Below are 21,635 nucleotides of genomic sequence, written 5' to 3' on the forward strand. Positions count from 1 at the left end.
ATTCAAGTCTAGTGTTTGAGGGGTCATGGACCATCCATCTTTTTTTGAAAAAAATGTAAATTATATTAAATCCAAAATGATACAATAATAAACGGGAGAGCATAGTAAATAGGTTGTTTAAAGTAAGACAATTGATCCTTTGATTTTGACCTCAATCAAATTTTATAAATAAGATTAATCTCTCTTGATCATCTTTTATCACATGAAAAAATTTATTAAGATCAATTGAAGATTGTTCCACTATACAATACTCCTCTTTAAAACTCATCACTTGCAAAATTGTGAATCATCTAGTCAAGTAGATTGGCTAAGCATAACAATAACTCATCCATTGAGGATTTTTTTAACTATAAAACATTTGTGGTTTTCATGTTTAATAGTTGAGGGGCTATAAAGGGTTTGATCAGAACAATCAACTAAGCATAACAAATACTCATGTTTTTTAGGCTCAACACTTAGGAATTGTGGATTATACATTCAAGTAGACCAATCAAGTATAGTGAGTGACTGTCAAAAGTAAGACATTTGAGTCTGTAATTTGAGTCTGTAACCTTAGGTCAAATCATATTCAATAAATAAGGGTGTGCCTCTTTGGTCAACCTAGTTGATGCCAAAATGACTTATTAGGACTTCTTGAGGATTCCTTGGCTTGGTATTCTTGACATGATGTTACCTTAAAAAAACAAAAAAATAGCTTAATTTTATATAAATTTTTAAATGAAGATTGTGGCATTTGGGTAATTTGGAGAATGACAACGGGTAGAAGTTGGAGCGAAGTACAATGAAGTAGGATTGCAGAATGAGAGGGAGAGGGACCCTCGCGGGATTGCGGAGATCGTAACCCAGTGAATCAATTACATTCACAAGTTCTAACAACGCCATTTTTGGCTATTCAAACAAGAATCAATTGAGAGGTCTGTGAATGCAAGGTTCTTAATTCTAATTATGATGTTTGACAATAAATTATTAATTACAGTATTTAATTTCAATTTGAATAATTTTACTTTTAATTATGTAACAGGTAAATAGTCAAAATGCATGTAACAAAAAAAATATTTTTGGGTCTAACAAATACAATTAAAACGTTATCATGGTAATTACAAATCATATTGTTCTCTTCCTCATTGCAATTTGAAAAGATAACAACAAAATAACAGGGTGTCGTGCCTTACTAGCAACTACTACTACTTCCATGGTGATGGCTCCCTTTTTTTCTTTCTTATTAATTAGTGCTTCTCTCACATGGATTAGTTCAACTTCGACCACTAGGCCCCTTCTCCTTAACATGTGCGACACTCACATGCTGAACACGTGCCATGTTCTTTGGATTTGACCTACTACATTTTTTTTTTTGGCAAAATGGAAGCGTTGTGCAAAGGCTAAACCGTAGGGTTGACATCTCAACTATGTTAGCATCTCAACACAACCCCAACAACACCTAAATCACACACCCTGAAATAACATTGATGAAAAAAAAATACCAAAACACTTTAGAGGACCAAATCATACTCAAGGAAACAAAGTTATTTGAATCTACACGATTATAATCCATTTATGTACCTAAGGAGTTCCTTGGAAAGGAAAGAAGGTGGAGAGTCCCACCAAAGTATAACCTAAATTTGTGCAGTAAAAGAAACAAATTTGTCCGCACAAGTATTACCATTGGTATAAATGTGAGAAATTTAAAAGTTGAAAATATGAGTAGACTTCATAAAACTCAACCAACGATTATAAATATACCAAGGCACTCCATAAAGCTCAAAGTGTGCATGAATAAGGAGCCTAGAATCTATTTCAAGCCAAACCTAAGACAAATTTTCAGAGATAGCTTCTCCAATAGCGATAATTGTTGCCATAATCTCAGCCATGAAAGCACACCCAATGCCAATGTTCACCACAAATGCATTTAGTTCGTGCTGATCGGTTTGTTTAGTCTATCCTTCAAATATAATTTGAAGTTAAATAGTTTATTCATCTTCTAATTTATTTTTTAACTTTGATTTCATTCTTTAATATTTTGGAATTCAATTTCATCTTATTCAATTTGATTTGACATCTAAATTGTACTAACAATATTAAGAAACTGTACCTTATGATCACTTAAAACTGATAATTTTAAACCACAAAATATTCATTTAAAGGGTAGGATCACTAAAATAAATTTAAATAGTAAGATTAAATTTTGAATAAAAAAATTGAATCTTATTGGTGGGACAAGTTCGACAAGAAACAATCGAATCTCACCAGGCCATACATGATTGAGATCATGTTCTCTGATCAAATCCAAATATCAAATCTCACTTTGGTCAACTCCCCATCCTGGTTTGTCCATCCAATTTATAGCAGGTTGGTTAAGCTTCATTGTTAAATTTCTTAACCTTGATGCATTCTTTTTTCGTGATGTACATAGTATATATGTTTCATTATTCTGATGAAGCTTTATATCTTCAGTAACATAACAATAAAAGGGCTTACCATTCTTGCACCAGTGGACTCTCCCAACACAGATGGAATTGACCCAGGTAAAGTATTTGTTCTTTTCTATTGTATACTTGCTGTTATTGGCACTTGATAGCAAACTTATGTAAAAAAAATTGTAAGCTTTCTCCTTTTTTTGTTATGGTTTCCAGTTTGATTGCAGATTTCCAATTTAAGTAGTGAAAATGATGCCATTCATGTTAAAAAGTTTTCAATTACTAGGACTAACAATATATTTGACAACCACTGTCTAATTATTCCCACTTTTTTTCTTGTTCATAGATTCATGTACAAACACTAGGATTGAAGACTGCTACATTGTTTCTGGTGATGATTGTGTGGCAGTAAAAAGTGGTTGGGATGAGTACGGAATTAAATTTGGAAAGCCAACTCAACACTTAGTCATTAGAAGGCTCACTTGTATATCCCCTGATAGTGCCGTGATTGCTTTAGGGAGTGAAATGTCTGGTGGAATCCAAGATGTTAGAGTTGAAGATATTATTGCCATCAGCACTCAATCAACTGTTAGAATCAAAACAGCAGTTGGTAGAGGTGCATATGTGATATGTGAAAGACATATTTGTCAAAGGAATGTCTCTCAGCACCATGAAATATGTATTTTGGATGACTGGTTCTTATGGATCACACCCTGATGCTGGCTTTGATCCCAAAGCACTTCCTAATATTACTGGAATAAATTACAGAGATGTTGTTGCAACGAACGTCACATATTCTGCAAAACTTGAAGGAATTTCTAATGCCCCTTTCACAGGAATATGCATTTCTAATGTGAGTATCCAAGTGAGTGAACAACGTAAGAAGCTTCAATGGAATTGCACTGATGTTGCTGGAGTTACGAGCAATGTCAGTCCTAACTCTTGTCAATTGCTGCCAGAGAAAGGGAAATTGGGTTGTCCTTTTCCAAATGACAAACTTCCCATTGAAAATGTTCAGTTGAAGACTTGTTCCCTTAAAAATGTCTTCTAACAACATGAGTGTATTTCAATTTTGAAGATTATTACTTATGTTAGAAATAATATGAAGAGTTGAGTATATTCATTAAGGACGTTATTTTTGTTTAAGGGATATTATTTCTTAAGCAGATATTATATCTTATGGAAAAGTTATGTAATGGTAATATAATCTCCCTTTATTTTCTATAATTTCCTATTTATTTTCTAAAAATATATTTATATATATAGTAGCAGCAAAATTGTTTCCATGCATGCGGTTCTTTTGAGTAAATGAACGAAAGGAAGTAATTGATTGTCTTGTCTACCAAAGCTCCAAAATATTCCTGGGAGTGGAAAAGAAAAGCTGAGTTGGTAGATATTCATGAAGGCTTAAAGATGAATATGAATGATATTCTTGGCATCTCAAACTCTCTCCATGCTGTGACCCTTATCAAGAATGGAGTTTAAGAGTGTAATACTTCAATCAAATCAAATCAGAATGAGATGGATCCAAAAATTGTGTAGGTATGAGATTGTATAATTAAGAATGACTTAAAAAAATTAAATGATATTATCTATAAAAACAATATGCATCTATTTTTTGGTAACCTATCACTTAAAAAATTCATAATTAAGTGTATTTCACTTTGAGTAGTTATAAGATGAATGACCTTAAGGAAAATAATCCTAGAAGCAAACAAAACAAATTTTTGAGATCTCGGAAAGAACTACCAGTGGAGGGTTCTAACCAACAAGGATGTTGGATGAAGTGTGTCACCGTGTGAAGTGTAGCGTGAGAGCCGCCGAGAAGTCGATAATCATGAATGTTACAAATAATATCATAATAGACCTTTCGTTCAGTACGATGTGGTTCAAGGATGAACCAGGTGGACGTTAGTGGGTATGTAACACCCTGATCGAATCACACTAGAATGAAAAGGGTTCAAAAGTTGTACAAGTATAAGACTCTACGGACAAAATCCACCGAAAAGTAAAAAATCGAAGACATTACAAATGATATTAGAACAAATTTCTCTCCTAGTACAGTATAATTTGAGGACAAACCAGGTGAAAACTCATAAACATGTAACATCCGGACCAAATCACACAAGAATGATAGGGATCTAAAGGCTATATAGATATAGGACGGTATAATTGAAAATGACTTAAAAGAATTAAGTAATACTACTTATAAAAATAAGATGTATCTATTTTTCAGTAACACATCACTTAAGGGTGTTTAATTTTGAGTAGTTATAATATAGATAATTTTTTGAAAAGATATCGTAGTGTAAGTGACCAAGAAAATTGGAATTAAAGAATATCAGAGATTTTTGGAATTAAAGAAAATTGAAGACTTGAGTTCGTTTAGTTCACACTATGAGTGAGGATGATTTTTGTGCGGCAACGTTTGGGCCTAACTCTGGTTGTCTTGAGTTCGTTTGATTTTTGGAATTAAAGAAAATTGGAGACTTGAGTTCGTTTCGTTCTCTTTTTGTTGGTTTGCATGGTTGTCTTGTTGCAGACATGCTAGACGTAGGTTTCCCGCGTTTGTAGTTTTATCCCTTTTCTTTGTCGCTTTCTTTTACTAGCGCTAAAAATGATGATGATGATACTTGCAGCGGAACAATAGAATAGAATAGAGTGTTGAACGAGACATTTATTTTGTGTTTTTATTTTCTATTTATACTTTTTAATTACACAATTGTTACTTATTTTTAATATGTTTTATTTGTACAAGAAACACTAAAAATAGGAAACATGCTTTTAATATTTGTAAATATAATTTATTTTTATTTTTTCAGTCATCCTAAATTTTAATTTTTTCTTAATTTTTTTTAGTATTAGTTAGTAATAATAATGTAACGTGCAAATCAACAAAAAAAAAAAGTGACATGCATGCATTTAATTATTCTACGTGCGTTACATGATGCTTCAAAATGATTTCCATGCATGACATAGTTAAATAGATATCACAACAAAGTGATTATAGATAAAAAAAAAAAACTTTAAGATTTAAGATAAAAAAATTGTTAATAATATTCATGATAACTAAAAGACATGAAAATTCATTAGAAAATCCAACGCAAAAAAAAAAAAACATATTTATAAGTATTTAAAATATATTTAAACCTAATAAAAATCGAATTTTTATTTGTAAATGTAAAAATATTTTTATTATTATAATTTTTTTAGTGTTTCATGTCTTTGTACTTAACTTTATGCTTTTTAAACTACTAAAATATATTGTTTTGTTCAGGTCATTGGTATCATTTCATTAGTTTTGATATTGAGATGACTATAAATGTGAAGGTAGCAGAATGTAGGGTAGGTAGTAAATTGGATAACATTGAATACTGATAATATTAATAAATAAAAATTTATTATATATTTATTACATGTTAATATAATATTAATAAAATTTAGTATTAGTTATTGTGCGCAATTGGATTGATAAATAAGCTTGGTTTTGCTTATAAAAAAATATAATATTAAATGTATTTATTGGATATCATTAATATAAATTAGTTTAAATTTATAATGTCTCCGTATTAATATAAATTAGTTTAAATTTATAATGTCTCCGTATTAATATTAATTTATGAATATTAATTATATTTAATATCATTAGAATATATTATTAACTTAATATTAAAAATTCACATAATTATGATACATGGAACCTAAAGGATCCATTGAATCGACCAGGTGAGCAGTTTAAATAAACCATCGAACCCACATACATAACAAGTGCTAAAAAAAATTAAATTTAAAGTGTGAAGCGCGGATAAATTAGTTTCTCAAAGATAAATTCAAATTTTTTGTTCCTAAATGTAAAAAAAATGATAAATTAGTTTTAAAGATAATTTAATTGATAAAATGATACTTAAACTTTGTAATTCAATATTATATTGGTCCTAAAAAAATTATCTCACAAGTTTAAACAACAACACTAATTGTTCATACTTTACGAGGTGAATTTGGCTATTTATTCCAAAAAAAAATTAAGTAAAATTAGTTAAAAAACCGTTTTGCAACTAATTATTTAAAAAGAAATTTGTTATTAAAAAAGACTTGTTTGATTTTTAACAAAATTCAAGAACATAAATATAAATTAGTTTAAATTTATAACGTCTCTGTATTAATGTTAATTTATAAATATATTTATGAATATTAGCTTTAATATTAGAATATATTATTAACTTGATATTTAAAATTCGCATAATTATGATACCTGAAACCTAAAGGATCCATTAAATCGACCATTTGACCGGTTTAAGTAAACCATTGAACCCACAGACAAAAAGAAGAAGGTAAAATTAGTATAAAAAAAAAAACTGACAAATATTAATACCGCTTGCAACTGGTTATTAAACAAGAAAACATGTCTTTTGGTGACGATTGACTAATTGTTGTGTGCAGGTCATTGGTGTGATCTCCTTAGTTCTGATACTGGTATCAGTAAATGTGAAGATAGCCAATGGGGTGTACTATGCTATAAATTGCCGAAAGCATAGTGCAGTTTTGACAGATTTTGGAACTCACCGGACAGATGTGTAATTACCGGTAACTATTTAATTAGCCTGAGTAATAGACCATTATAAAAGGTTGTTAAGTTCATTTAAATGTGGCCAAGTCATTTTTTTCTTTTAATTTGACCCGTTTGAATTTGATCATTAGGTAACAATGGTCTAATTGATGGGCAAGGAGCTTATTGGTGGAACAAGTTCCATCAGGGTCAATTGACTCTCACTAGGCCATACTTGATTGAGACCATGTACTCTGATCAAATCCAGATATCATTTCTCACTTTGGTCAACTCCCCAACCTGGTTTGTCCACCCAGTTTATAGCAGGTTTGACAAGGCTTCTTTGTTCAACTTTCTTAACATCGGTGCATTCTTTATAGCAGGTTTGCCCATGTTATGGAATCCCTAAAGAAAAGCATGCCACCAAGCTTCTTAAGCAAAGAGAATTGTGGAAATCACAAGAAGAATCATTGTGAAGTGGCACATGAACAAGGTTTCATGGAGTTGCAATTAAGCAATACACCTGTTAGTGTCTATGATTCTCCAGGAAGAATTTCAACAAGTGATCCCTCAGAGGCATATATCTCTCCTACTAGTGTGGAAAAGGCAAAACAGTTTGTTTCAATGATTGATGACTGTGAATCATCTACTGTATATTGTAAAGGCATTTCAGTTAGGATGAAGCAAAATCCACCCTGCCCTGCTGATTTCCAAATTCACCGGGAGTTGGAATCAAAATCTTTCAGCTGCAGCTTTGATGGAGAATCAAATTCGAGCTTTGAACTTTGTTTGCCTGACGAGGACAGTTTAATTACACTTGACGAACTATTCTTGATGCCTGATGCGGAAAATTTGGTCATGTTTGATAGTTCCGTGTCTAGCAGCGCTGAAAGCAATCTAATTGAAGCTGATGTGTTTAGCCCAAGCTCACCTCGTGAAATGGTTGAGAAGCTAGTGGAATTTATACTCAATGATGAAATTTCTACACCACATGTGGATAATCTAATAGTGCACCACGGAGCTGGATTGGGGCGCTTTTCCCACTCTATGCATGCACAGCAAACTCCCCTAAAGTTCTGCTCCAATCAGTTGAATCCAGAGAGGGATCCACAAGACCATAATAAATTTCAAAGAAACTCCATCGATTCAGCCATATATTCTTTTTTTTCCCACCCTTTCCCATCCAACACATTTTCTCAACCTTTCCCTCTTTATCATGACGAGCTGAAAAGGTTTGATCATGAAGTTAGTCAATCAATGCTCCAGCAGATTATAAATCCAGGCAAACTTAATCTCTGCTCATTACAAAGTGGAGTAACACCGCATCTGCCTGCACTCCAGATGGCTTCTTGCACACAAGCTAAATCCAATGCAGACTCGTCTCTTTGCATATCAGGAACCAAGGAACTATGGGGATTTTGTAAAACCAAGTCCCGGTAAGAAATCACTTGCACATACAAGTCAATATAGAACTGGAATTTAAATGGTGTAATAGTTACTGATAATATTCTATCCATTGTTAGATTTTCAGGGTGATAGCAGCATCAATCCAGCTCTAGTTGATAATTTCATTGAAGAGAAATTGCGAGTAAGTCACTGGCACCCTTATGTGCAAGGTTTCTGGTAGCAGACTTTTGACCACAACCAGGACTAGCTGAGGCAGAGATGGAATAGTAGTAGTATGAACGATGGAAAATAGATGACAATTGGCTACCCAGATTTTTCATACTTTGTAGTGAAATAGTTGTGAAGCTGTGTAAATAGACCTCTCCTAGTTACAGTCAGAATCAAATATAGTTAGTAGACGATGTACATGGAAAATGAAAATTTCATAATGCATTTGTAAACAGCAGGCTATAACAGGTACAATACATGATCTCTTCGAACGTTAGCGCGATGCTTGTAAGAGTAACTAACAGCGTTTCTTCATGTGAATATCAATTTGGTTGTCTCAGCTTTTACTAGCTAGCACTTTTACGCCACCATTCCTTTTATTATTGTGTATTCCTTTGCGTGACGAAGTGAAGCTCTGATCATTTTTAATATTCAGTTGAGTGTCTAGTTAATTCTTTCACCAAATTGACCTGCACCTTAAAAGGAATCACAAGGAACTCAACCAGGAAGTCAAGTGTCTTTATACAGATGGTCAAATCCCTGTGTGACACTGCTTTGGTGCATCAGAAGTTAAAACATAACTCTCCAACGCAATAATGCTAGGCATATGAGCTGAACAAATCTCAGTTGAGTCTCTTAGTAAACAAAGCGCTCAAAATTTTTATGCTGTACAATGTTAGAAAGTGTTTAATAGGGAGCTGCCTCGCTTTCCAGATATTAGACGTTTGGCTAAATCTAGAGCACAGATATCTAGTACTGTGCATACCTATGCAAAACTATGTACCCTATACATTTCCACATTAATTTCTTTTACTATATACATAACCAAATTGAATTAAGAGAATTAAAAGTGTTGCTTAGCCAAGATGATGAGCAGCAGCATTTTTACTTCAGCCAGTTGCCATGCCAAGGCATTTTATCATCATGCAAAATTTTTCCAGACTGCATTCAGTAGCCGAAAAACAAAGCCATTTTCGGCCTCCGCCTATCTAAGTAGCACACTTCAACTGCACATCAAGCATGGTTCAATCTGCATTTATATTTATCGACCTCAGGTTCCACCTCATATGATGCAAGCAGCCTTCTCTGCATGAATTACACAACATGCATACATAAATAAAGTTCATTTTTCGTTCTTAATAATCCAACTTGATGTCAGCTTGAGTCATTCAAGTTTCTACTGAGGTGAATATTCCAATCCATGCATTCATTATAGGAGCATGATGTGAGATGGACAGTTTTGATTAGATGGGGAACATATAGGAACCATCTCAAGCTAAGAATCCTCAGACAAGGTATTGAAAAAAAATACTCAAACTTTGATGTTGCCTTAAAAAGAGGGGCAAAGCTCAAGTAGTAAATAAGGTGCATTCATAATTATATATGTTCATAATAATAGTAATACAAAGATCGTTGACAAGAATACTTACATGGTCCTCAAAATCTGGGCTTGCTAAATTGATAGACAGGTTTCTCATCAACAATAGCACCTGAATATAGCCAAGGTCAGAGAGAGAATAAATGTATTAGAACTCTTATGCTCAAGTTCACTTATATTGATGCACTAGTTGACACAAATTAACACAAAGGCTTCAGTGCCAGAAATAAAGCCTTGATGTCTTAATTCCACTTAAGGAGTAGCAATTAATAGCTAGAAGAAAATGAAAAAACGACTAGACTGTCAAAAGGAAGAATAGGAAAGAGTCATTGACAAAAAAAGAAAACATACTAACATGTACGTACCGTCTCAACATCTATAGGGTCCATCCTTTTTAGTTTCTGTACATGTCCAGTTACATTTGGATCAAATACACTGCCAATGAAGCTGTATACTTCGGCAAAATCCGGAAGAACTGCAATAAAAAACAGGAAGATAAGCATTAAATTGAAGATAAACATCAAATATAATAAATCAAAAGGTTGTACATTAGTAAATATTAGAATCAGAAAATCATTTAGCACTATTTGAAGAGTACGACTAAATTATAGATTCATGTCCCAAGCTGATGGGAAACAGAGTCCAAATTACTCTGGACCCCACACAGTTTTTTTTTTCGCATTTAAACTGAAACAAAGCAACAATTTACACACTGAAATATACAACATATGCTATGCACACAGATTATGTTTATACAACACTCCATAACCTTGCCATGCACACATTGAATGTGATGCAATAATTGAAGAAGACAACATTAAAATTATAAATAAAATCATTAAACCCTTGCCTCTCAATGGATGGCTGTTATTCCTTTGACCATTAGATTCACCAACCAACTGCGCTCTAGGACTTCTACTGCTACTGCAACAATTATTCACTTTTTGTTTTTGCCCTAAAACACAAGATATGGTATACACAATAAATTAATTAGTATCTTCAGAAAATTATGCAAATAACATCCACAACTATTTCCACAATTAAATAATCTAAATTTGAAGCACAGAAGTTTCAGCCTTTAGTACCATGCAATACGCTGGTGGTTTTCTGCAGAGAGTTGTTTGACCAGGAAGACACTGCAGTGTTAATAATGGGAGTTTTAGGCATTGCTGAAGAGTCATGCTTTAATATGTATCCAGGTTCAAGCAAAGCTGATGAAGATTGAAAGGATCCTGATACTTGTGAGAGTACTGGAGCTGCCAAATCTCACCAACAATTATTAGAGACAAATGCACTAAATTGTGTAGCAAAAAAAAAAAATATAGTGAAGACTATAACCAGTTTTTGAAGCTTTCTGAGGATATGGATGAGCAGCTTTTCTTTTTGGTCTGGGTGGAGGAAGATGTTCATTTGTCCCACTCTTCTGAACTTTTAGAAAGTATTTCTGAGCATGGCTACGTATCTACAAAATCAGTAGTAATTTTTCAGTCCTTCTTATAGGTATTTGAGATATCCATTAAGCACTGAAGCTATTGGAAAAATAGTAGAAATCTCAACAATTCATATAGCTTCCATATATACTCAGATCTTTAATCCATTTAAGCTGCAAACACTCAACCAATGAATATTCAAGAGATATTCTTACATATTTCCCTTGACTTTTTTCCCCTTCCTGTTAACAACATAAAAGGTTTTCTGCCTTTCAAGTTAGTCTAATGATGGTATCCCAGTAGAGAAATTGCATTATTCTTGTTAAGACAATAAAACCATTCTCAAACCTACACCTAACAAATTAAACTTATAGGGCAGTTGGTTCCTTGACATGATATAAAAGTTTTTATGACCAAGTGTTCACAAATTTTAATCCATGTCATCTCCATTCTTCTCAACTAAATTGAATTTCAACAGGAAGCATGATGAGCATGTGCTTTGTCCACATTTTAGAAAGCAGAAAACTCAACAGAAATTTTCAGCACAAGTGAAGAAGCATGATGAGCATGTGCTTTGTCCACATTTTAGAAAGCAGAAAACTCAACAGAAATTTTCAGCACAAGTGATTTCTTTATATAACAAGCACATGGAACTCATAAATAATAGCTTGCACATGCTTAAAAGTTTCCGCACAAGTGATTTCTTTATATAGCATGCACATACTAAAAAGTCTCAGCTGATCCTTATATAGCATGCACATGGAACTCATAAATAATAGCTTGAATTATTCGAAATTGGAACTTCCTTCCAATGAACAGCTGGGTGGTATGATTATTAAGTTACATATTTTTTTCTCACCAAAGAAAAGGAAAGTTTTATGGACCATTGGTTCAACAAACCACTCCTAAAGTAATAAAGGCAAGGAGAGAAAGGATAAAATCTTCTTTTTTTTTTTGGCATTTCATGTCCAATAACCAATTCTTTATTTGGCAAGGGCCAAAATCCTTAATGTAACATAATCAAACACACTTCAAAAACTATAACATGCCTAATTCAATCCAGAACATTTATGGCTTACAACCCAGAAACAACAGATAATGTAAATATCCAGTCACAGGTTGCATTTGAAATTACCTGGATGACTGTCTTTGATCCAACAAATGCTTCAATCTTTTTCCAGTCACGGTCAAATCTGATACAGAATGAAGGAACAAAAAAAAAAAACAATATGAGATAATGCAAAAGGATGGCACCAAGGCCATAAAAGGGAAAAACAAACAAATAGCTTAAATTCAACATAGTAAATTTTGTTAAGGAATAGGAAATTATATATTCTTAAGTTATTATCAAAATTTACAATTTAAACGACTTAGTACATTTCAGGTATACTTGGTTGGAGAGGAATGACAGTATTTTCAAGGGTGTCACTTTCCCTTTAAATTTGTTGTTTGATAGGTTTGTGTTTATGCCTTTATGGCTTCTCTTTGGTTCCTTTCTTATGATGTTTCAAGGGAAACTTATTATTTATTATCGAAACACAAAGAGATCAGCCACAGCTCTGTTGCATATTCCCAGCTACTGCTCACTGTTTTCTTCTCATTATTTTCTATTTAGGAGGATTTCTTAACCTCTCCCAAGATTTAACATCTATCTTTTGTTTCTAATGATGTAAATTTATGTAGTAATATCAATAAATTATTACTGTAAGAGGCATTTACAGTAACTTGAGCTCTGGTCATTCTGCAATATATCATGAATAAATCATATATCTACCATGCTATTGCTATTACAATCCCAAGGTGATTGATTAGTCCAATTGTCCCGGTGTCTGTATTTGGGTGGTAGGGAAGGTACTGGTGGTCAGAAGGGAAGCTATTTTCTACTAATTAAACCCACTAAACCCTGTTAGTAATGTAAGTGTTCAGAGAATTACAATGTAAATGGAACAGAGTTTACCAGTTGAACTAAGAAATAAGTGCAACTTTAGTATAAAGCTACTGAGCATTATTTCCATTCTCTCCCCTGGACAAGTGACATTCCATATTCCCCAGGATTCTTTTTTTTTTTTTTGTCTATTCTCCCTTAAAGATTTTGTTCTTAACTTCTTTTTTTGAATTTTAAGTTCAAAACCTTTAGAAGAAATTATGCATATTATCTTCATAATTTTAAATTTTCTCTTTGAATCTATACGTTATAAATCCTACTTTAATTAATCCTGCATATTATTATTTTATAATTTTACATCTTTTCTGACTTTGATTTTACCTTCAATATTTTAGCTAAACTAGAAAATTACCCGTGCAATGCACAAGATCCTTGCTAATTAACATATCAAAATCCATCTCTATCAAAGTGACTCGTATACAGACAAGGCTTATGTATAAAGTGATGCGTTGGTACCATGAAGAAATCAACCTGTCACTTTCAGCATCTAACGAAAATACTTCAAAAAGAATAAAAAACTGCCCAATCTCCTTCTGATTCTCTCCCCTACAATGAGTCTCATGCAATGCAATACAGAATAGTCAAACCAGTCATAGAAAAAGTAGAATCCAATCCAGCAATACAACCATAGTGTAATGTGTTACTCGTGACTCAACAAATTGAAAATTATTCCAAGTCAATTCATTTCCAAATACTACTACTTCTCCTACCCTGCCCACAACACTAAACCCATCTAAAATAGTAAAATACCTAAATCTTAGACCTTGACATATAACTATTATAACAATCCTTCATAAGCTGCAACCTGAAACCACCACAAAACACAACACACACACATGAACATACGGCCAAGGTTTTAAAAAAAACGGTCTACGACCGCAATCTCAGCCACAATGTTAAGTTTATTAGGGTGTCCAAGACCGCAATTGTGACAACCACATTTATCTACAATTTCTCATAATATCAATAAACGCCACAAAAACAGCATCCGCAATTTAAAACCTTCAATACGGTTTACAACTAAAACCCATGTCTCAATTGAGCTTAAAAATCCACACACTACATTCTAGTACAAAACAAATTAAAAAGGTAGTAATATTCACATACAACTGAAGAGCTTCGAGGAACTTGTCGTGCTCAGGTTCGGTCCAACTCTCCCTAGACTTGGTAATAGTGTAAGGCTTGCGAGTCTTCTTAGCAGGGTCCTCAAAGGAATCTGCGGTGGCGGTGGCTGCGGCGGCGAAGGGAAGGATTCCGGGGAGCGACATGCCGGAGGGGTCCAAGTAAAAAGCCTCAGAGGGGTTCGGATTTTTTGACACCATGCTTCTCTGCTTAGTGAAAGTTTCAAGCTTTAAGGTTGGTGTTATGTTTAGAAAGAGAGAGATGCGGCTGTTAGTTAGAACTGATACTGAACCACAAAGTATTTATAAGAGGTTGTTACCCAATACATTCTGCTTTTCACTTCGTACTTTGCAACCACCAATCCCCTTTTGCCACCTCATCATCTTACAAATTAAAATTCCAAAAGCCCTTTTTCTGAATTTCGCGTTTTTAAGGTTCGCGTTGTAATTAAGCTTCGGATTCTTTTGTTATGTGTTTTTCCAATTTCTGTAGAATGAAATTGAAAGAGGCCTTAGGATATAATTTGGATATTTTTAAAGTGTTCTAATAATGCATTTGATTTCTATGACTATGGCTCACTTCTAGTTCTACACTTGCGTCCTTATCAAGTGAAGTTTAATCTTTGAGATAAATATTTCTATTATTTCCTATTTACGTAATTTTTAATGAAGCCCAAGTGTCGTCTAATATTTGGATTTCTTTGTAACTCGGCAAGCCTAATTAAAGACAAATTAGAGTTAGGTCATTTATGATAGAATTAGAGAACATTGATTCATGTGGAAGATTGTGACAGTGTTTATTGAGCAAAATATCTCCTAATCCAAAAGCACACTTGGGATAATGATAATTTCTTTTTCTTTACAAGATGTGTCATGTCTCATTTCCTGTGTGACACAGTGTTCATGTTGTGTGTGCTCGGGGGTAAGGAAGAATTATCAGAGAGCACTGTTCATTCGATGGAAGTTAATCAGCATCATGCACCACATGACTTTAAAAGCAGCATAAATACAAAACAAATAATTATTCTATTTTGTATTTAGTTCTCGACAAGACCCTGATTTTAAAATCGACTACGTGATCATTAGAACACACACTATTGATTTTGAAAAGGCAAAAAATATAAGAACAGTTATAAAAGAAAAATATCAGATTGTGAAACGAAATCTTCTTCACGATATTTATAATGTTGCCTAATCACACCCATTGTTAGGTGCAAAGGCAAAATATCCGAAGAAAGTACTATCGCACATAAATTTTAATTTGACCAAAATAAACAATTTTATTTCCTGTTTGTCGGCTTTGCGATATGTTTAATTAAAACAAACAAAATTAATTGAGAAATTAAAATAAGAAGAAAAAAAAATATATCATCGCGTTCAGAGTATTAAAATAGGTGTACGATTTAAATATAGACATTTTTTTAATTTAACTAATAGTTTTAAATTGTGTCTAAGATATGTGATTTACATTAAATGTTCAGAAAAAAAAATTATCATTCATATTAATCTTATATAAATCATATTTAAGCAAGATTTTTTGCGTGAAAAGTATCTATTATTTCTATAAAAATAAATGGGTATTAAAATAAGAGTTCAATTTAAATAAAAACATTTGTGTATGTATTTTTTTTTCTTTATTGTATTGTTTTGGTTGGAGGAGTTTAGGAAAGTAACATTGGAGTTCCATGGTCCAGGGGGCAGTTGATAAATGCTCCAAGAAGGAGGCTAAAGCACGCAGAGTCGGTTAGTCCTTTGATTTGTTGTACAAAAAACGACAGGGAAAGTGGCAATTAAGTGGGTTTGTAACGTGGCGACGAAAGGGTGGGTTAGGCCACAAAGTCTTTGGCCCACAAGGCCTTCGTCGTTGTAAGGTCTTCATTGACACCCAAAGCTAGGCCACATGATATCTATCATGCAAGATATTTTGTGATGGGCCCACTCAAAAATGTGATGGGCCCATGTCCATCTCACGTTGTGAGGACCCAATTTCCCCTTTGCCATTCTTTCCTTTTTCCATTTTGTTTCTTTCTCAGTTGTCTAGCCAACTAACTGTGCTCTTTTGTCTCTCTTCATATGTTGTTATTGCAATTCCCTGTGTTGTGCTAAATGCACTTTATCAAGTGATATTCCTGTCTATGTAGAAATTAAATTGCTCATCACCAACTATGGGTATGCCATTGACAGGTGTCAAACGACAAAAAGCATTTAGAACATGTTAAGGAAATTTCTCATTTCTTGTGGTGTGGTGGAACGTATCTCATCTAGAGATATATTGGATGTAACCTAACTACATTAAATATCTAGCAGTCTGAGCATAGTAGATTCATTAATTGTGTAATCTCTTACACGGCTATATAAATTGAGGGAGATCGATATGTCAAAGAATATCGGGTAAAATTTCATTAAACATCAAGCATTATTCTCAGTGTGATTTGTCCAAATTAAAAAGCATAGAAGATACATTTTTTGCGAACGCATTAATAAATTAAGAAAAGTTACTTTTGTCTAAAGTGCATGTGTAGACTCTGGTTGCGATTCTCTTCGGAGCTAAACAAATGGTCTCGGATACGCCTCAGTCTTCTTTCAAGAAAAAGTAATGAATAAAGTAATTTTTTTGATATATTTTAAAAAGGCAACAAAACCGTTTTTGTAATAACACATATAAATTTGAAAAAAAATTGTCCTACCTGATCAACCCTCCCTCCACCCCTAGTCAAAATGATTTCAACCTATATGCATATGTAATGTCGCAGTTTCTCTCAAAATATATGCACTTCATCTCTTCCTCTTGTTGGTAGGGCCGGTATGTGCCAATTTTGAAGGTTTCTTCTTCCTCATCTGATTACGAATCTGGGTTTCGTCAGTTGGTCCAATATAGTGTTATCAAACTCAATCTAATAAATCATTTCATCAAGGTCCAAGGCATTAAGTGAGTTTTACATGATTCAACTAATTTATACGTATGCGAACCAATAACACAATTGGACAAATGTAAAAGGCTTTTAAGCCAAAGTACATTAGCTTAAAAGCCTTTGTGACCTTGAGAATTGCAATCTTCTTTCTGCATGTGTTTCCTATTTTTTGTTTACTGCTACTACTTGTTCGTTTCTCTTACTGGGCATTATTATTTTTAGTGTTTATAGTCTTTCATTCCCTGTATAACACTTCACTTGAAAAAAAGGCTATATAAAGGGATGACTCACTTTTGTTTTATTCACTCCGTTGAGTTGAGTCTACATGATTAATTATTTAGGTCATTCTAGCACTATTACTTGGCCAAAATGGTTCAAGTAACTAACCTTAGAGCATGACTCAAAGTTTGGTTGAAAGTTTAGACATGTGTTTGAATGAAAGAAATAGCAAGTAGCTCATCATTCTTAGAACATGCTTCAATTGGACGAAGATATTATTCATGAGGACAAATATTTTCTAGAATGATAAAAAATATCATCTTTTATATTCTCATTTCCTTATTGGTAAGTTTGATTCTAGATTTGATTTTATTCCTTAAGATACTTTTGATCAAGCCCAAACTCACAAGAGTTGAGGTTTGGTCTCTTTCAGTTCTCGTCAGGTTTGTGAGGTTATTGGTAAAGGAAGAAAAGATATAGGGAGTTGGATGAGAGATATATCCTAATAGCTAATAATTGTTATGCATACATAATTTGAATATTTAAATTATATAGCAATTATCTAATTTTTTTTTCTCTTTTATTACTTTTTTGTGTTAAAACATTAGGAATTTAGTTTCTTCTAAAATTTTATTCAGTAGATGCTAAAGTTCGTTAATTCACAGTGTTTTTTGTAGTATTTTTTTTATAAAATTACATAACAAAAGGCTTGAAAGAGGGTTGAAGAACTGGAGCAACGCGCTCAGTACATCAACAACTGGTTAGCACGAGGAGCCAACTTGGAGGTTAGGCTTAGTGCGTCATTGACGGTTTAGCGCACATCTGGCGGCTTAGCCCGCATCTTGAGGCTTAGCCTGCATCTAGTGGCTTAGCTAGAATCTAACGACTTAGCTCGCATCTGACGGCTTAACGCATAGTCAATGTCGAAAAACATGATTGTGCAACATTTTAAAGGAAAAAAATGGAAGAAACTAAAAGGCACTTTTTTTGGGACCAAATAAGGAGCTAGGGCACAAAAGAAGAAGAAGAACTCATTCACTTGGGGACCCTTTTCCTTCATTCTCTTCCACACATCTTGTTTTTTTTTTTTTATTAGTAAGTCTCTCATGACAATGAGAGGCTAAATCACTCATTGGTGGGAGCTCAACAACCAAATATTCTTGATATAATAATTCTAACTATCTATTTAATGTTCTTTTGATATTATTGTATCTTTTTTGTGTTTAATATCATGTTTATGGTTTGATCACTTATGCTCATGTAGTGTTTTATGATTTATGCATTGGAAAATGTTTATCTTCTAAGAACTTGAAAAGAGTATTTAGGTAATTCATGTCTAAGGATAGAATGGTATTATTTAGCCTTATTTATGCATTTTTATTCTTAAAACAAATTATTTGATGTAGCTCTTAAGGGATTAAAAGTGAAATTAGGTAATTTAGGCTCTTTGGCATAAAGGATCATGGTTAGGGTAGGTTAGTGAATGAAGGTAATAATCGAAATAACATTAAATAGTAAAAAATCTTTAATGTTGCATCAAGAGTAAGTTCGGTAGGTTAAGTCCCAACACACTCTATAATTCTACTTCAACCTATAACTCACCCCTGAGTGTTTATGTTCTATCTCTTTAATATGCTCTACTTAATTATCTTTATTTATGTTGAATTTTACATTTTGTATTATTATTCGACCAATATTGAATTTAATTCATTAATTGTTTAAAATTAGACGTATACAAACTTTGAGTACAGTCAAAGTTTTTGTGGACTTAATACTCGATCTTATTATTTTAAAATACTATTTAGACGAATTAATACACTTGCCAATAAATTAATAATAACACATCAATATCTTGACAGAGAAATTGCTTAAGATTTCCTCCAATAGTCATCTCACAGGATGGACACATTCAAATGAACAAAAATATTGGTATTCTATGTACCTAGTTTTTAGTGTTATTAAAAATGCATGTGAATTAACTTGGGTGATTAATCGATTTAAGTAATTATAGAACGAGATTGTTGATTAAACTCTATTTAATATTAAATATCATGTACTGATTACAGTCATGCCTTTGATTTCCTGGTCACGTTGTAATTTATAATTTAGTAGGACACATGATACATTCTTGTTGGATGTTTGCTCCCAAGCTTAATAGGAGTGACGATAACACCACATGATTTTGTGTAACAATCATTCCGTTTTATTTTGGATTAAGATACCATTTTTACCCATACTTTCAGGGTTCAAATATATAATAGTTTTAACCTTGTAAAATGGCCTATAAAAAATGCCTTTAAGAAAGGGTAAATGTATAAAACTTTTTAACAAGATAGTATTTTTTCAATTTTCTCAAAATAAAATCTATTCCAAACATATATGTCTTGGTTCCTTGTCTTGAAAGGGTACAAATTAAATATCTAAAATTTATTTTTTAAATACTTTTTAAAACTTATTATTGATACTAAGTATTAGCTAAAAACTTGTATCTATTTTTTATGATGTTATGCACGAGTCACATGTATTATGACAAATTCATCATATTTCGTTGTTAAAGACAATAAAATCTAATAAGTAAGATATAAAATCTGATAAGTAAAGTTTAAAATAATTATTTAAATAATTTTTGTTTCTTTCGAAAAAATTACTCATTAAAATAATGAGTTACTGTCGATATCAACTCATCTATATAAACTTGTTAAATATTTAGGAGTTCTTCCAATTGAATTTTAATCAAACCTTAAAAATTAATTTACATAATCATAAGTGATAGAATAATAAATAACAACACATGATGATGATACCATTGATACTATTTCCAATTGAATACCCACACGCAATGTTTGGATTTTCTTATTTCAAAAACAACTTAATAGTAAATTCAAAATAAAATTTTGACCCAACATCAAAATTATCTTAAATTATTTTAATTTCACAATCAATTTTAAAATTAGAATCTATTAATTTGTGAAACCAAACGTGTATATATATATATATATATATATATATATATATATATATATATATATTTTTTTTTTTTTTTATTTTTTTTTAAAAAATCAATGTTGTTTTGAATATGATTTAAAATGCATTCGAAAAAATAATTTCAACTACACGCATAACAAAACCATCAGTCTGGACGGCAGTGTGGAGAAGAGCTAGATTATATATGGTAGTATAATAAGAAAAATAATATAAATATATTAAAATGTCCAATTTGATTTAATTTTAACAATAAAATACTGAAAATTAAATCAAACCCAAATAAAAAGATATAATTCTTTTTAAAAAAAAATTCCTATTATTATTTGTTCAATATTTAAAAAAAATTGGTTTGATAATTTAAAATAGTTTAGTTGAATTTTAAACACTCCTATTTATAACGATACAAAGGCTAAAGGTAATTATTTTTAAACACTCCTATTTATAACGATACAAAGGCTAAAGGTAATTGTTTTCATGCCTAATATTTAATACAAAAATATTTTTTTAAGTTATAAAAAATCAAAATTGAATATCACCAGCTTTTGTTGCATTTCTTGAAAAATTCTAAAAGTCATAATTAAATACCACAAAACTTATTTATATCATTTAAAAATCCTAATTACCACAAGAATTTTTTTTAAATCCTAATCTAATACATCCCTTAATTGACTTTCATGTGAGAGAAATGATGGATTCAAGGAAAAGGCCTCCCTTTATTTTTTTATAATAAAAAATTATTGAGATGGTTTTTTTATATAAAAAGTAGGACCATAATTAAGTACTATCTTTGTCTCTCTATATAAAAAGATTTCACACTATTTAAAAAATTAATTTAGTTAATCACAATAAATTATCAATAATTTATATTATTCTTTCAAAATCATCTTTTATTTTTCTCTTTTCTTAATTTTTTTCTCCAAATAAAATTAATATTTAAAGAGAAAATATTATTAAAAAATAAGACTTAAATGTAATTTTGAACTCCTTATTTTTTTTAATCCTCCAATTTTGTGAAATCTACAATTTTGATATTTCCATTAATTTCGAAAAGCATTAATTGGTGTGAAATTA

The 21,635-nt window shown here is 31.9% G+C and overlaps 2 protein-coding genes and 1 pseudogene across 3 annotated transcripts; 2 read left to right on the forward strand and 1 right to left on the reverse strand.

Annotated features, from left to right (window-relative positions):
* Positions 1–2,203: 2,203 nt before the first annotated feature.
* LOC100791644 (probable polygalacturonase) lies at positions 2,204–3,465 on the forward strand (annotated as a pseudogene).
* A 3,233-nt stretch (positions 3,466–6,698) lies between these two features.
* Positions 6,699–8,747, forward strand: LOC102664713 (uncharacterized). 2 transcript variants are annotated; one of them, XM_006606085.4, is made up of 3 exons: positions 6,699–6,998; positions 7,113–8,396; positions 8,484–8,747. In XM_006606085.4, the coding sequence occupies exons 2-3, from the start codon at positions 7,357–7,359 to the stop codon at positions 8,494–8,496; spliced, it is 1,053 nt and encodes a 350-aa protein (XP_006606148.1). In that variant the 5' UTR covers positions 6,699–6,998; positions 7,113–7,356; the 3' UTR covers positions 8,497–8,747. The 2 variants fall into 2 exon arrangements, with proteins under 2 accessions (XP_006606148.1, XP_040869286.1); XM_041013352.1 differs by having other exon boundaries at positions 8,492–8,747.
* A 409-nt stretch (positions 8,748–9,156) lies between these two features.
* LOC778166 (protein REVEILLE 6) lies at positions 9,157–14,729 on the reverse strand. The gene is given in 9 exon segments (XM_003556078.5): positions 9,157–9,612; positions 9,614–9,660; positions 10,005–10,064; positions 10,318–10,427; positions 10,803–10,907; positions 11,038–11,208; positions 11,291–11,414; positions 12,518–12,575; positions 14,435–14,729. Coding segments are annotated over 9 exon segments (903 nt in total). The 5' UTR covers positions 14,650–14,729; the 3' UTR covers positions 9,157–9,599.
* Between the last annotated feature and the right edge of the window lie 6,906 nt (positions 14,730–21,635).

The sequence above is a fragment of the Glycine max genome, chromosome 20 (genome assembly GCF_000004515.6).
Source record: "Glycine max cultivar Williams 82 chromosome 20, Glycine_max_v4.0, whole genome shotgun sequence".
NCBI lineage: Eukaryota > Viridiplantae > Streptophyta > Magnoliopsida > Fabales > Fabaceae > Glycine > Glycine max.